At 39.5% G+C, this 17,777-nt stretch overlaps 1 protein-coding gene across 1 annotated transcript in view; it reads left to right on the top strand.

The window, feature by feature from the left end:
- The first annotated feature begins 270 nt into the window (after window positions 1–270).
- The window catches only part of LOC128666729 (gastrula zinc finger protein XlCGF26.1-like), a 74,504-nt gene continuing 56,997 nt past the window's right edge, over window positions 271–17,777 (top strand). Inside the window, exon 1 of the mRNA XM_053721479.1 lies at window positions 271–320. Within this exon, the coding sequence (XP_053577454.1) occupies window positions 318–320 (3 nt within the window). The 5' untranslated portion in view covers window positions 271–317. The remainder of the gene's footprint in view (window positions 321–17,777) is intronic.

Here is a 17,777-nt window from a genome sequence, read left to right on the forward strand (position 1 = left end):
CACACAGCTGTCGGTATCACTTTGCGGCTGATGTACTCACCGATCACAACATTTCATACAAACAACGGCCACATAATTATCCGATAGACGCTAGTTCCTATCTAGCCGAGGTGCCTGTGGCCTATTATAAGTCACATGACATACGCCAGCAAATGATAAAAACAAGTTGTGGAACGTACACTACTATGTCCCGCCCATCTGCCTCCGGTTACCTTGCTATTTGGTGATAGCAGACATGTGACTACTGACGTCAAATGCCCTTTATCTGCACAAGAACTAGCTGCAGCCGTTCCAGCTTTTAACATGGAAGCTTTATAATGGTAACTTCCAATAAATATCTCCCTTTGTATTGTGCTGTATGTGTGTTATAGTGAGGTTCAGGTATACTGAGGTGCATTATATATATATATCTGTATGTATTGTAATGAGGTGCAGCTAACCTGTATATAATATAAATCTGTATTTAACCTGTATATAATATATATCTGTATGTACTGTACTGAGGTGCACATAACCTGTATATAATATATATCTGTATGTACTGTACTGAGGTGCACATAACCTGTATATAAATATATCTGTATGTACTGTACTGAGGTGCACATAACCTGTATATAATATATATCTGTATGTACTGTAATGAGGTGCACGTAACCTGTATATAATATATATCTGTATGTATTGTAATGAGGTGCCTGTATATAATATATATCTGTATGTAACCTGTGTATAATATATATCTGTATGTACTGTACTGAGGTGCAGATAACCTGTATATAATATATATCTGTATGTAACCTGTATATAATATATATATATATGTATGTACTGTACTGAGGTGCACATAACCTGTATATAATATATATCTGTATGTACCGTACTGAGGTGCACATAACCTGTATATAATATATATCTGTATGTACTGTACTGAGGTGCACATAACCTGTATATCATATATATCTGTATGTACTGTACTGAGGTGCAGATAACCTGTATATCATATATATCTGTATGTACTGTACTGAGGTGCAGATAACCTGTATATCATATATATCTGTATGTACTGTACTGAGGTGCAGATAACCTGTATATAATATATATCTGTATGTACTGTACTGAGGTGCAGATAACCTGTATATAATATATATCTGTATGTAACCTGTATATAATATATATATATATGTATGTACTGTACTGAGGTGCACATAACCTGTATATAATATATATCTGTATGTACCGTACTGAGGTGCACATAACCTGTATATAATATATATCTGTATGTACTGTACTGAGGTGCACATAACCTGTATATCATATATATCTGTATGTACTGTACTGAGGTGCAGATAACCTGTATATCATATATATCTGTATGTACTGTACTGAGGTGCAGATAACCTGTATATAATATATATCTGTATGTACTGTACTGAGGTGCACATAACCTGTATATAATATATATCTGTACTGTACTGAGGTGCACATAACCTGTATATAATATGTATCTGTATGTATTGTACTGAGGTGCACATAACCTGTATATTATATATATCTGTGAGTACTGTACTGAGGTGCACGTAACCTGTATATAAATATATATCTGTATGTACTGTACTGAGGTGCACGTAACCTGTATATAAATATATATCTGTATGTACTGTACTGAGGTGCACGTAACCTGTATATAATATATATCTGTATGTACTGTAATGAGGTGCACGTACCCTGTATATAATATATATCTGTATGTACTGCAATGAGGTGCACGTACCCTGTATATAATATATATCTGTATGTACTGTACTGAGGTGCACGTAACCTGTATATAAATATATATCTGTATGTACTGTAATGAGGTGCACGTACCCTGTATATAATATATATCTGTATGTACTGTACTGAGGTGCACGTAACCTGTATATAAATATATATCTGTATGTACTGTACTGAGGTGCACGTAACCTGTATATAATATATATCTGTATGTACTGTAATGAGGTGCACGTACCCTGTATATAATATATATCTGTATGTACTGCAATGAGGTGCACGTACCCTGTATATAATATATATCTGTATGTACTGTACTGAGGTGCACGTAACCTGTATATAAATATATATCTGTATGTACTGTAATGAGGTGCACGTACCCTGTATATAATATATATCTGTATGTACTGTACTGAGGTGCACATAACCTGTATATAATATATATCTGTACTGTACTGAGGTGCACATTACCTGTATATAATATATATCTGTATGTATTGTACTGAGGTGCACATAACCTGTATATTATATATATCTGTGAGTACTGTACTGAGGTGCACGTAACCTGTATATAAATATATATCTGTATGTACTGTACTGAGGTGCACGTAACCTGTATATAAATATATATCTGTATGTACTGTACTGAGGTGCACGTAACCTGTATATAATATATATCTGTATGTACTGTAATGAGGTGCACGTACCCTGTATATAATATATATCTGTATGTACTGCAATGAGGTGCACGTACCCTGTATATAATATATATCTGTATGTACTGTACTGAGGTGCACGTAACCTGTATATAAATATATATCTGTATGTACTGTAATGAGGTGCACGTACCCTGTATATAATATATATCTGTATGTACTGTACTGAGGTGCACGTAACCTGTATATAAATATATATCTGTATGTACTGTACTGAGGTGCACATAACCTGTATCAGGGCTCGACAAACCCAGGAGCCTGGGAGCCACTGGCTCCTAGAATTTTAACCCTGGCTCCTAACTTTTTTGGTTATTCTCCATATATCTATATACAAATCCCACTGTCTGGCTCCTAAAAATATGTCTGACTTCTAAATATTCTTACTGGCTCCTAATTTTTAAACAGATTTGTCAAGCAGAGGTGCACATAACCTGTATATAATATATATCTGTATGTACTGTACTGAGGTGCACATAACCTGTATATAATATATATCTGTATGTACTGTACTGAGGTGCACATAACCTGTATATAATATATATCTGTATGTACTGTACTGAGGTGCACAGTCTGTATATAATAATATATATATCTGTATGTACTGTACTGAGGTTTACATAACCTGTATATAATATATTATATATATATATATATATATATATATATATATATATATATATATATATATTAGCAGTTTTGGTGTGTGCACTCTCACCATCCAACAATAACCGCCAGGGTGCTTTCATGCGTTCAAACATATAATCAATAAATAAGCACTTACTGGTCCTCACCCGTCTGTGTTTTAGTAAATACACTGAACAGCTGTGCTAAAGTTGACTGTGTAAGCAAGGACTTTATAATTACAGATAGAGTATTAGCTAGATAGCTTTAATCTCGCAATCTGACATCCAACATATTAACAGGCCGGCTACAAAAGATATTCGCCTAGATTTAGAGTTCTGCTCCTAACGCTGGTTTTGGGCTACCGCTGGTATTTAGAGTCGTGTAGGTAAGGGTCTAACGCTCACTTTCTAGCCGCGACTTTTCCATACAGCAGATCCCCCTATGCCATTTGCGTATCCTATCTTTTTAATGGGATCTTTCTAACGCCGGTATTTAGAGTCTTGGCTGAAGTGAGCGTTAGAAATCTAACGACAAAACTCCAGCCACAGAGAAAAGCCAGGAGTTAAGAGCTTTCTGGGCTAACGCCGGTTCATAAAGCTCTTAACTACTGTGCTCTAAAGTACACTAACACCCATAAACTACCTATGTACCCCTAAACCGAGGCCCCCCCACATCGCCGCCACTCTAATAAAAATTTTTAACCCCTAATCTGCCGACCGCACACCGCCGCAACCTACATTATCCCTATGTACCCCTAATCTGCTGCCCCTAACACCGCCGACCCCTATATTATATTTATTAACCCCTAATCTGCCGCCCCCAACGTCGCCGCCACCTACCTACAATTATTAACCCTAATCTACCGACCGGACCTCACCGCTACTATAATAAAGTTATTAACCCCTAATCCGCCTCACTCCCGCCTCAATAACCCTATAATAAATAGTATTAACCCCTAATCTGACCTCCCTAACATCGCCGACACCTAACTTCAAGTATTAACCCCTAATCTGCCGACCGGACCTCGCTGCTACTATAATAAATTTATTAACCCCTAAAGCTAAGTCTAACACTAACACCCCACTAAGTTAAATATAATTTTTATCTAACGAAATAAATTAACTCTTATTAAATAAATTATTCCTATTTAAAGCTAAATACTTACCTGTAAAATAAACCCTAATATAGCTACAATATAAATAATAATTATATTGTAGCTATTTTAGGATTAATATTTATTTTACAGGTAACTTTGTATTTATTTTAACCAGGTACAATAGCTATTAAATAGTTAATAACTATTTAATAGCTACCTAGTTAAAATAATTACAAAATTACCTGTAAAATAAATCCTAACCTAAGTTACAATTAAACCTAACACTACACTATAATTAAATAAATTAAATAAAATACCTACAATTATCTACAATTAAACCTAACACTACACTATCAATAAATTAATTACATAAAATACCTATAAATAAATACAATTAAATAAACTAACTAAAGTACAAAAAAAAAAAGAACTAAGTTATAAAAAAATAATTTACAAACATTAGAAAAATATTACAACAATTTTAAACTAATTACACCTACTCTAAGCCCCCTAATAAAATAACAAAGCCCCCCAAAATAAAAAAAATGCCCTACCCTATTCTAAAATAAAAATAGAAAAGCTCTTTTACCTTACCAGCCCTTAAAAGGGCCTTTTGCGGGGCATGCCCCAAAGAATTCTGCTCTTTTGCCTGTAAAAAAAAACATACAATACCCCCCCAACATTACAACCCACCACCCACATACCCCTAATCTAACCCAAACCCCCCCTTAAATAAACCTAACACTAAGCCCCTGAAGATTATCCTACCTTATCTTCACCACGTCGGGTATCACCGATCCGTCCAGAGGAGGCTCCGAAATCTTCATCCAAGCCCAAGCGGGGCTGAAGAGGTCCATCATCGGGCTGAAGTCTTGATCCAAGCGGGCGCTGAAGAGGTCCATCATCGGGCTGAAGTCTTGATCCAAGCGGGCGCTGAAGAGGTCCATCATCGGGCTGAAGTCTTCTATCAAGCGGCATCTTCAATCTTCTTTCTTCCGGATCCATCTTCATCCCGCCGACGCGGAACATCCATCCTGGCCGACGACTACCCGACGAATGACTGTTCCTTTAAGGGACGTCATCCAAGATGGCGTCCCTCAAATTCCGATTGGCTGATAGGATTCTATCAGCCAATCGGAATTAAGATAGGAAAATTCTGATTGGCTGATGGAATCAGCCAATCAGATTGAGCTCGTATTCTATTGGCTGTTCCAATCAGCCAATAGAATGCGAGCTCAATCTGATTGGCTGATTGGATCAGCCAATCGGATTGAACTTAAATCTGATTGGCTGATTCCATCAGCCAATCAGAATTTTCCTACCTTAAATAGGATTCTATCAGCCAATCGGAATTAAGGTAGGAAAATTCTGATTGGCTGATGGAATCAGCCAATCAGATTTAAGTTCAATCCGATTGGCTGATCCAATCAGCCAATCAGATTGAGCTCGTATTCTATTGGCTGATCGGAACAGCCAATAGAATGCAAGCTCAATCTGATTGGCTGATTCCATCAGCCAATCAGAATTTTCCTACCTTAATTCCGATTGGCTGATAGGATTCTATCAGCCAATCGGAATTCGAGGGACGCCATCTTGGATGACGTCCCTTAAAGGAACCGTCATTCGTCGGGAAGTTGTCGGCCAGGATGGATGTTCCGCGTCAGCGGGATGAAGATGGATCCGGAAGAAAGAAGATTGAAGATGCCGCTTGATAGAAGACTTCAGCCCGATGATGGACCTCTTCAGCGCCCGCTTGGATCAAGACTTCAGCCCGATGACGGACCTCTTCAGCCCCTGCTTGGGCTTGGATGAAGATTTCGGAGCCTCCTCTGGACGGATCAGTGATACCCGGCGTGGTGAAGATAAGGTAGGATGATCTTCAGGGCCTTAGTGTTAGGTTTATTTATGGGGGGTTTGGGTTAGATTAGGGGTATGGTAAAAGGGCTGGTAAGGTAAAAGAGCTTTTCTATTTTTATTTTAAAATAGGATAGGGCATTTTTTTATTTTGGGGGGCTTTGTTATTTTATTAGGGGGCTTAGAGTAGGTGTAATTAGCTTAAAATTGTTGTAATATTTTTATAATGTTTGTAAATTATTTTTTTATTTTTTTGTAACTTAGTTCTTTATGTACTGTATTTATTTGTAGGTATTTTATGTAATTAATGTATTGATAGTGTAGTGTTAGGTTTAATTGTAACTTGGGTTAGGATTTATTTTACAGGTAATTTTGTAATTATTTTAACTAGGTAGCTATTAAATAGTTATTAACTATTTAATAGCTATTGTACCTTGTTAAAATAAATACAAAGTTACCTGTAAAATAAATATTAATCCTAAAATAGCTACAATATAATTATAATTTATATTGTAGCTATATTAGGGTTTATTTTACAGGTAAGTATTTAGCTTTAAATAGGAATAATTTATTTAATAAGAGTTAATTTATTTAATTAGATAAAAATTATATTTAACTTAGGGGGGTGTTAGGGTTAGACTTAGCTTTAGGGGTTAATAAATTTATTAGAGTAGCAGTGAGGTCCGGTCGGCAGATTAGGGGTTAATACTTGAAGTTAGGTGTCGGTGATGTTAGGGAGGGCAGATTAGGGGTTAATACTATTTATTATAGGGTTATTGAGGCGGGAGTGAGGCGGATTAGGGGTTAATAACTTTATTATAGTAGCGGTGAGGTCCGGTCGGCAGATTAGGGGTAAATAATTGTAGGTAGGTAGCGGCGACGTTGGGGGTGGCAGATTAGGGGTTAATAAATATAATATAGGGGTCGGCGGTGTTAGGGGCAGCAGATTAGGGGTACATAGCTATAATGTAGGTTGCGGCAGTGTACGGAGCGGCAGATTAGGGGTTAATAATAATATGCAGGGGTCAGTGATAGCGGGGGCAGCAGATTAAGGGTTAATAAGTGTAAGGTTAGGGGTGTTTAGACTCGGGTACACGTTAGGGTGTTAGGTGCAGACTTAGTAAGTGTTTCCCCATAGGAAACAATGGGGCTGCGTTAGTAGCTGAACGCTGCTTTTTTGCAGGTGTTAGGGTTTTTTTTAGCTCAAACGGCCCCATGGTTTCCTATGGGGGAATCGTGGCCGCGTCCGTAAGCACTGCTGGTATTTAGAGTTGCAGTGGCGGTAAATTATGCTCTACGCTCCCTTTTTGGAGCCTAACGCAGCCCTTCTGTGAACTCTAAATACCAGCAGTATTTAAAAGGTGCAGGGGGGAAAAAAGCATGCGTAGCTAACGCACCCCTTTGGCCGCAGAACTCTAAATCTAGCCGATTGTTTGTATCTGACTTCTTGATATCATACACACCAAGTACAATGTTTCACATATAGATACATGATTCTCAGAGGTATTATTCACACACTTATGCTATATATTGATATCTAGAGTGTTTGTGTTTTTAAACGTGTATGATTGAACAGTTAAACCAATAAAGATAAAGTATGAATGGTTAAACAATCATTCCTGTATTATTCAGTGAGAATTTATCCTATACAATTGTAGGGGCAAAGCACTCATTTTTGTTAAAGACTTTGTAACTCATTTTTGTATGAGTCTCTTTAATGCTATATTGCCCCCCTAACAGGTGCTTGTTGATTACAAAAATATTTGGCATCTATAGGTACTTACCATTAGTACTACTTTTACCTACTATCTTGTTACTATAATATATATGTGTATGTAACCTGTATATAATATATACATATATACAGTATCCCACAAAAGTAAATACACCCCTCACATTTTTGTAAATATTTTATTATATCTTTTCATGTGACAACACTGAAGAAATTACACTTTGCTACAATGTAAAGTAGTGAGTGTACAGCCTGTATAACAGTGTCAATTTGCTGCCCCCTCAAAATAACTCCACACACAGCCATCAATGTCTAAACATTTGGCAACAAAAGTGAGTACACCTCTAAGTGGAAATGTCCATATTGTGCCCAAAGTGTCAATATTTTGTGTGGCCACCATTATTTTCCAGCACTGCCTTACCCCTCTTGGGCATGGAGTTCGCCAGAGCTTCACAGGTTGCCACTGGAGTCCTCTTCCACTCCTCCATGACGACATCACAGAGCTGGTGGATGTTAGAGACCTTGCGCTCCCCCACCTTTCGTTTTAGTATGCCCCACAGATGCTCAATAGGGTTTAGGTCTGGAGACATACTTGGCCAGTCCATCACCTTTACCTCAGCTTCTTTAGCAAGGTAGTGGTCGTCTTGGAGGTCTGTTTGGGGTCGTTATCATGTTGGAATTACTGCCCTGCGGCCCAGTCTCTGAAGAGTATGTCACAGTACATGTTGGCATTCATGGTTCCCTCAATGAACTGTAGCTCCCCAGTGCCGGCAGCACTCATACAGGCCCAGATTATGACACTCCCACCACCATGCTTGACTGTAGGCAAGACACACTTGTCTTTGTACTCTTTGCCTGGTTGCCGCCACACACGCTTGAAACCATCTGAACCAAATAAGTTTATCTTGGTCTTATCGGACTACAGGACATGGTTCCAGTAATCCATGTCCTTAGTCTGCTTGTCTTCAGCAAACTGTTTGCAGGCTTTCTTGTTTATCATCTTTAGAAGAAGCTTCCTTCTGGGACGACAGCCATGCAGACCAATTTGATGCAGTGTGCGGCGTATTGTCTGAGCACTAACAGGCTGACCACCCACCCCTTCAACCTCTGCAGCAATGCTGGCAGCACTCATACGTCTATTTCCCAAAGACAACCTCTGGATGTGACACTGAGCATGTGGCGAGGCCTGTATATAATATATATCTCTATGTATTGTACTGAGGTGCAGATAACTTGTATATATTATATATTTATATATAACCTGTATATATTATATATTTGTTTGTAACCTGTATATAATATATATAGCTGTATGTTACCTGTATATAATATATATAGCTGTATGTAACCTGTATATAATATATCTGTATGTATTGAACTGAGGTGCAGGTAACCTGTATATAATATATATGTATGTATTGCAGATAGCCAATATAAGTTATATATGCCAAGTACTATTGTATTAAATATTCCAATCATGAATACTCACCTTTATCATAATCCAACACAACTTTTATTGTAGTGAGTTACATCCAATGTTTCTGCACAGGTGTGGGCTGAAACGTCGCATGTAACTTGCTACAATAAAAGTTGTGTTGGATTATGATAAAGCTGAGTCTTCATGATTGGAGTATATGTATGTATGTATGTATGTATGTATATATATATATATATATATATATATATATATATATATATATATAATATACAGTTGTATGCAAAAGTTTAGGCACCCCTGACAATTTCCATGATTTTCATTTATAAATAATTGGGTGTTTGGATCAGCAATTTCATTTTGATCTATCAAATAACTGAAGGACACAGTAATATTTCAGTAGTGAAATTAGGTTTATTGGATTAACAGAAAATGTGCAATATGTATCAAAACGAAATTAGACAGGTGCATAAATTTGGGCACCCCATCAGAAATATTGCATCAATATTTAGCAGAGCCTCTTTTAGCAGAAATAACAGCCTCTAGATGCTTCCTATAGCCTGTAATGAGTGTCTGGATTCTGGATGAAGATATTTTGGACCATTCCTCCTTGCAAAACCTCTCCAGTTCAGTTAGGTTTAATGGTTGCTGAACATGGACAGCCCACTTTAAATCACCCCACAGATTTTAAATGATATTCAGGTCTGGGGACTGGGATGGCCATTCCAGAACATTGTACTTGTTTCTGCATAAATGCCAGAGTACATTTTTAGTAGTGTTTTGGGTCGTTGTTTTGTTGAAATATCCAGCCCCGGCGTAACTTCAACTTTGTGACTGATTCCTCAACATTATTCTCAAGTATCTGCTGATATTGAGTGGAATCCATGTGATACCTCAACTTTAACAACATACCCATTACTGGCACTGGCCACACAGCCCCACAGCATGATGGAACATCCACCAAATTTTACTGTGGGTAGCAAGTGTTTGTCTTGGAACGCTGTGTTCTTTTGCCGCCATGCGTAACGGCCCTTGTTATGACCAAATAACTAAATCTTTGTTTCATCAGTCCACAGCACCTTCATCGAAAATGAAGCTGGCTTGTCCCTCTGAGGAAGCGTAATGTGAAACGCGCGTCAGGGGCACGAACACGGGGTTATTGAACCTCTATTTTTAATTTGCTGACTCAGCCTTAGCACTCTCAATATACGCTGAATATCTACAGACAGTTAAAAGTAATCAGGTCTCCGCTATAGAAGAGACCTTTTGGTAGTTTAGTCCTTCCTCATTTCCTACTTATTATTGTTAGGTGTTTGTAATGGGACAGTTTCAATGGTGATCCCTGTATGACTTATTTATGCCATTTATAGATTCAATTAGACCAGTGACTTTTTGTAATCGAGTCAGAGCATTTCTGTGGTACTTCTCCTGCTAATAGCAGGGAGCATATTTCTATTCTAAAAGCTTACGATATCTAGGTGGCTTAACTACATAGCATTCAGACTAGCTGACATAGCACTATTAAGCAAGTTGCTAATTTACATTTGTGACTCAGATAAAAACTGGTGAATTGACAAGCGTTATGCTAATGAATTTAGACAATTTACCATATATACATATCTGAGACTCCAATGTTATGTATGCAAAAAATACATACTTTGTAAACTAACACTGCACTTGTTTAAAATCACATGATCAACAGTGATCGGCTTGTCTGGATACTGGGGAATTTTGTATATCTCTAGCCCTATTATCTTTAGTGACCATTTGATACACTGGATACATTTGCGGCAACGTATGTTAGCTTGTAGCAAATAATATCCATTTAAGCTATTCTATTTCAACACATTCATCCCGAGCAGCAGGTAACACACAGCAATTGCTACACTGGTTATTTAAATAAAAGGCATTTACTACATCTTATTTTGAATTCAAGGTTTATACCTAATATCAATGGGCCCTATATACTCAAAACCTAACAATTACCAGTAACAATACTGGGAATAACAATTATAGCGCAACCTTCACTCAGTTTGTGAATAAAACACTAATATATTTAAGTTTGTGCAGGGACAGCTAATTAATGCACTAATACCCAGCACATCAAATCACACAGTGTTTTGCCTATTCCTCTTTGTGCAGGCCTGCTCTTATGGAGGACTAACTAATTCAGCAGATATTCTTTCTTGCTGTCTATAGCCAATTGCATACTGCCAGGGATTATTATTAAAATACTATAACAGTCAAGATCCCTTGACAGTAAATAAATTTTGACTTTTAGAGTGCTATTTGATATACCAACCAATATTACCTGAGTTTCAGCTAGTTTTAATTGTATGTGTGTGTGTGCATGAGTATGAGTCCAGTCGGACTTTATAATATTTTTCTCCAATAAAGTTATTTAGTATAAATGAGCATGTTTGTATGACTTTATTCACATATTTATTTATCTTTATTTGTCTGACCTGAATCTTTAGTGGGTCGAATTATTATATAATCCAGTAACCTGCAGTCTTTCCTTTCGTGTTGCAAATCTCTCTGCACACATTTTTGTACATTTTCATGTATATTATTGCATAAGGTTCTGGAATTCTGGGACTATAAGTATTATACAAGGTGATTTAGCCCCTGAATCTAAGAATTATAATCCACTTCCTTTCCCTCTCCATCCCCAGTCAAACGATTGTCCAAATGTGCGTTTGCATACCTCAAGCGACTCTGTTTGTGGTGTGTGTGCAGACAAGGCTTCTTCCTCATTACTCTCCCATACAGCTTCTCCTTGTGCAAAGTGCGCTGAATTGTTGAACGATGCACAGTGACACCATCTGCAACAAGATGATGTTGGAGGTCTTTGGAGGTGGTCTGTGGGCTGTTTTTGGACCGTTTCTCACCATCCTTTGCCTCCTCCGATATTTTACTTCCTGGCCTTAACAAGAACTGTGCTGTGGTCTTTTCATTTCCTCACTATGTTCCTCACAGTGGACACTGACAGCTTAAATATCTGCAATAGCTTTTTGTAGCCTTCCCCTAAACCATAATGTTGAACAGTCTTTGTTTTCAGGTCATTTGAGAGTTGTTTTGAGGCCCCCATGTTCAGAGGAGAGTCAAAGAGAACAACAACTTGCAATTGGCCACCTTAAATACCTTTTCTCATAATTGGATGCACCTGTTTATGAAGTTCAAGGCTTAATGGGCTCACCAAACCAATTGTTTGTTACAATTAATCAGTGCTAGGTAGTTACAGGCATTCAAATCAACAAAATGACAAGGGTGCCAAAATGTATGCACCTGTCTAATTTAATTTTGATGCATATTGCACATTTTCTGTTAATCCAATAAACCTAATTTTACTACTGAAATATTACTGTGTCCTTCAGCTATTTGATATTTCAAAATGAAATTGCTGATCCAAACACCCAATTATTTATAAATGAAAATCATGGAAATTGTCAGGGGTGCCTAAACTTTTGCATACAACTGTATATTATATATATATATATATATATGTTACATCCACAACATGCACTCACTCCTGTAAGGTTTGTTAAGTTGCCTAGATGACTCCTCAATTTTCAAACATAAATTCACTTAAACAGGAGGGCACACACAAGTTTTTCCAGCAACAAATTATTTCCTTTATTTACATGAATAAAGCACTGTACTGAGGTGCACATAACCTGTATACAGTCAGCCTTTTTTAAGACAATCTACAAATAAATAAAATACATTAATCTCAAGGGCTACAACCAATGTGCACCATAAATTTTTATACAACAATAAAAAAAATAGTGATAAAAAAAACACAGAATGCTCCCCCGCCAACATCCCATTGAAAAATAAATAAATATATACCTTCGCTTTAATTTAAATTTCAAATGCATAAAAAAATGCTAATAAAATGTTTTCCAACACTACAGCATATTGTGTATGCAAATATTGTGATTTAAAAAGAAATCTCATATGTTCAGACAATGTTACACGGAATATAATATTAGTGTTGCCATTTGTAACCAAAATAGATCAATTCAAGTGTTTGCGAAAGAGCCGTGTCACGGTTATATTATGTATCATTAGACTGCTGAACCTGTTACATTCAATATTGTGACATAGTAGCGCTTGCACAAAGCAATATTAACTACCAACTACACTGCTATACGTTCATGTGCAATAAGCCAGACAATGGTATTAATAAAAGAACTAAATGTCAACAATGGACAAAGCATACAAACAACATATTTACCTTCGCTTGTTAGTAATTGCAGTTTTTCTCATGCCGCCATTCCGGATAGCAATGTGTATGTGTACTAACCAATGCAGTTTAAAACACCCGCTGATAGGCTGACGTCATTGCATATGAGGTCAAATGATTGGAGGGATTAAACAAGGGTGTGACAAGTGGACAGCGAATCAGGGAAGTGTTTTAAACTGTGTTGGTTAGTACACATACACATTGCTATCCGGAATGGCGGCATGAGAAGCTGCAATTACTAACAAGCGAAGGTAGATATGTTGACTATATGCTTTGTCCATTGTTGACATTTAGTTCTTATACTAATATCGTTGTCTGGCTTGCACATGAACGTATAGCAGTGTAGTTGGTAGTAAAAGTGAAAGTTAATCCTAGTGTTTCACCAACGCTAGGATTGACTATTGAAACAAATAAAGGGGACTTTCATCATTCATAAAATATAAAATACTTCATGTCGAAATCTCCTTTATTTGTCTCCATTGATCACCGATTTGAGCTACTAACAAAGCTGACGGCTAAAAAAATTTTTTGCTAATAGGTGGCGTTTTCACCTCTTAGCCAATAGCAGTGCGGTAAATTCGGCTTGGCACCCATAGCCAACCCATAAAAAACAACTCTCAGCCAATAGGATGAGAGCTCAATCCTATTGGCTGATTGGAACAGCCAATAGGATGAGAGCTGCTCAAATCCTGTTGGCTGATTGGAACAGCCAATAGGATTTTAGCAGCTCTAATCTTATTGGCTGATTGAATCTTTCAGCCAATAGGAATGCAAGGGACGCCACCTTGGATGGCGTCACTTGCATTAAAGTTCCAGTTTACGGCGGCGACCGTATGAAGAGGATGCTTTGCGCCGGATGTCTTCAGGATGGACCCGCTCCACGCCGGATGGATGAAGATAGAAGATGCCGCCTGGATGAAGACTTCTTGCCGCCTCGATGGATCCTTTAAGCAGGACTTCAATAACTGTAAGTGGATCGTCGGGGGTTAGTGTTAGGTTTATTTAAGGGTTTTTTGGGTGGGTTTTATTTTTAGATTAGGGTCTGGGCATGTAAAAGAGCTAAATACCCTTTTAAGGGCAATGCCCATACAAATGCCCTTTTCAGGGCAATGGGGAGCTTAGGTTATTTTAGATAGGTTTTTTTATTTGGGGGGTTTGTATTTTTTTTTACAGGTAAAAGAGCTGATATCTTTGAGGCAATGCCCCACAAAAGGCCCTTTTAAGGGCCATTGGTAGTTCATTGTAGGCTAGGGGTTTTTTTTTATTTTGGGGGGGGCTTTTTTATTTTGATAGGGCTAATAGATTAGGTGTAATTCTTTTTTATTTTTGATAATGTGGTTTTTTTATTTTTCGTAATTTAGTGGGGGGGTTTTGTAACTTAGTTTTTTTTTCTTTTGGTAATGTAGTACTTTTAATAAGGTTTACTAGTATATTTAAATAATTTGAGTAGGGTTAGGGTTTTTAAATATGTAATTTAGTTAATTTAATTGGTAGTTTAATTTAATTGTAGGATAATAGTTAGGGTAGGTTAATTAATATTTTAAAATAGTTTATTTTAATTCTACAGGTAAGTTTAAATTTATTTGAAGATAGGGATGTTGTCATTTTAATTTAAAGTTAGCCGGTTGTTAGGTTTAGGGGTTAATAGCTTAATTTAGATTATGGCGATGTGGGGGGGCTGACGGTTTAGGGGTTAATAGGTTTAGTTAGTGGTGGTGATGTGGGAGACCAGAGGTTTAGGGGTTATTACGTTTATTTAGTGGTGGTGGTGTCGGGGAGCGGCGGAATAGGGGTTAATACCTTTATTTAGGTTGCTGCGATGTCGGGGCGGCAGATTTGGGGTGTTTAGACTCGGGGTTTATGTTAGGGTGTTAGGTGTAAACTTAACTTGTTTTCAACCATAGAAATCAATGGGATATCTGGCACCATCGAACATAAGCTTTCGATGCTTTCAGACTCCCACTGATTTCACCTGCCACAACTGCTACTTCTCCCTCCCTCCGGTCCACTACCCAACCAGAAACAGCCGCAATTACCTCAACTGCATCCTCCTCAACACCCACTCCATCCACAAGCACTCCATCGAAATCTGGAACCTTTTAGACTCCACCTTCCCTGACGTCGCCTTCCTCACCGAGACCTGGCTAAACCCCGCATCAGCGCCAGACATCGCCACTGCAATACCCGATGGCTACAAGATCTGCCACAAAGACTGCAGCAACCGACCTGGAGGAGGCATCGCCATCATCCAGAAACACACCATCCAAGTCACAACCAGCTCTGACGACCACTCACCAGGCCTAGAACACCTACACTTCAAGATCCACGACAACCCCAACACCACCCTCCACGGCACCCTCATCTACAGACCTCCCGGACCTCGTCCCGCCATCTGCGACACCATCACCGACCACATCACACCCCATGCCCTCACCTCAACGGACTACATCCTCCTCGGTGACCTCAACTTCCATCTTGACAACCCCAACGATCACAACACCTCCACCCTCCTGGAAAACCTCCGAATTATCGGACTGAAGCAACTCGTAAACTACCCAACTCACACAGCCGGCCCACCCTCAACCTGATCTTCTCAGGCAACCACATCTCAGTTAATCACATCACCAATCTCCTCTGAACTGACCACCACTGCATACACTTCTCCTTCAACAAACCCACCACCCACCTCCGACAGTACCACCCACCCCACAGATACTGGAACAACATCACCGAAGACCAACTTCACTACACCCTAAACAAATCCTCCCCACCTACCTCCACAAATGCCAACTCCTCCGCCTGCAACCTCCACCGCTGGATTACAGACTGCTCCAACACCCTCGCCCCCTCAAAAAACCATCTGGCCGCCAAACCACCAACAAAGCCAGCTGGTTCACCCCGGCCCTCCAGGACTCCAAACGCCACTGCAGACGACTGGAAAGAACCTGGAGATCCAGCAAGACCCTTCTGGATAAAGCTACCTTTAAGGAAGCAATCACCACACACCACCACCTCATAAAAACAGCCATCCAAGACAGAATCAACTCTAATGCACAAATCATCAAGGAATTCTCTAAACCCAACAGCGAACCACCAACATTCCACCCTCCCAGGACCTCTGCAATACCCTCACTGCACACTTCCACCGCAAGATCCTCAACATCTATGACAGTTTCACGCCTCATAACTCAACCTCCCCGACCCACTCCCCTACACCCAACGACACCCTTCCCAAATTCGCTCCCCCTCACCACACACAGACTATCTGGAGCCCCGTCACCACAGATGACACCCTCAGAATCATGAAATCCATCCACTCCGGCGCACCCTCAGACCCATGCCCCCATCACATATTCAACAAAGCAAGCAACACCATCGCCCCTGAACTCCGCCACACTATCAACTGCTCCATCAAAACCGGCACCTTCCCGGATATCTGGAAGCATGCGGAACTGAAACCCCTGCTGAAGAAATCATCGGCAGAACCCACAGACCCGAATAACTACCGCCCCATCTCTCTACTCCCCTTCCGAGCCAAAGTCATAGAGAAGTCCATCAACTTGCAACTTATTGACCACATTTAGGCCAACCACACCCTGGACCACTCCCAATCCAGTTTCAGAAGTAACCACAGCACCGAGACTGCCCTCCTTGCCTCCACAGACGACATCCGCACCATGCTCCACCGAGGAGAAACCGCCAACCTCATCCTCCTAGACCTCTCAGCAGCTTTCAACACTGTCGACCACAACACCCGCCAACACGACGCCGGCATCCGCAGCAAAGTCCTGGAATGGATCACCTCCTTCCTCATGGGCAGGACCCAGAAAGTCAGACGCCCACCTTTCTCCTCCACTGAGCCCCACCCTCTTCAACATCTACATTGGCTCTCTTGCCGCCATCGTCTGACGTCACGACCTCAACATCGTCTCCTATGCCGACGACACCCAGTTAATCATCTCACTCACCCGAGATCCCACCACAGCCAAAAAGAACGTCCACAAAGACCTGACAGCAGTCGCTGCCTGGATGAAGGACAACCGGCTCAAACTGAACACAGACAAAACCGAAGTCCTCCTCCTCGGACCCAATAAATCCACATGGGATGACTCCTGGTGGCCCACAGCCCTCGGTCACCCTCCAACCCCAACCGAACACGCACAAAATCAAGGCTTCATCCTGGACTCCTCACTCTCCATGGACTGACAAATCAATGCCATCACCTCAACATACTTCCACATTCTCCACCTGCTACAAAAAATCTTCAAGTGAAAACCGAAACCAAGAAAACAGTCACCCAC

Source organism: Bombina bombina, chromosome 7, assembly GCF_027579735.1.
Source record: "Bombina bombina isolate aBomBom1 chromosome 7, aBomBom1.pri, whole genome shotgun sequence".
NCBI lineage: Eukaryota > Metazoa > Chordata > Amphibia > Anura > Bombinatoridae > Bombina > Bombina bombina.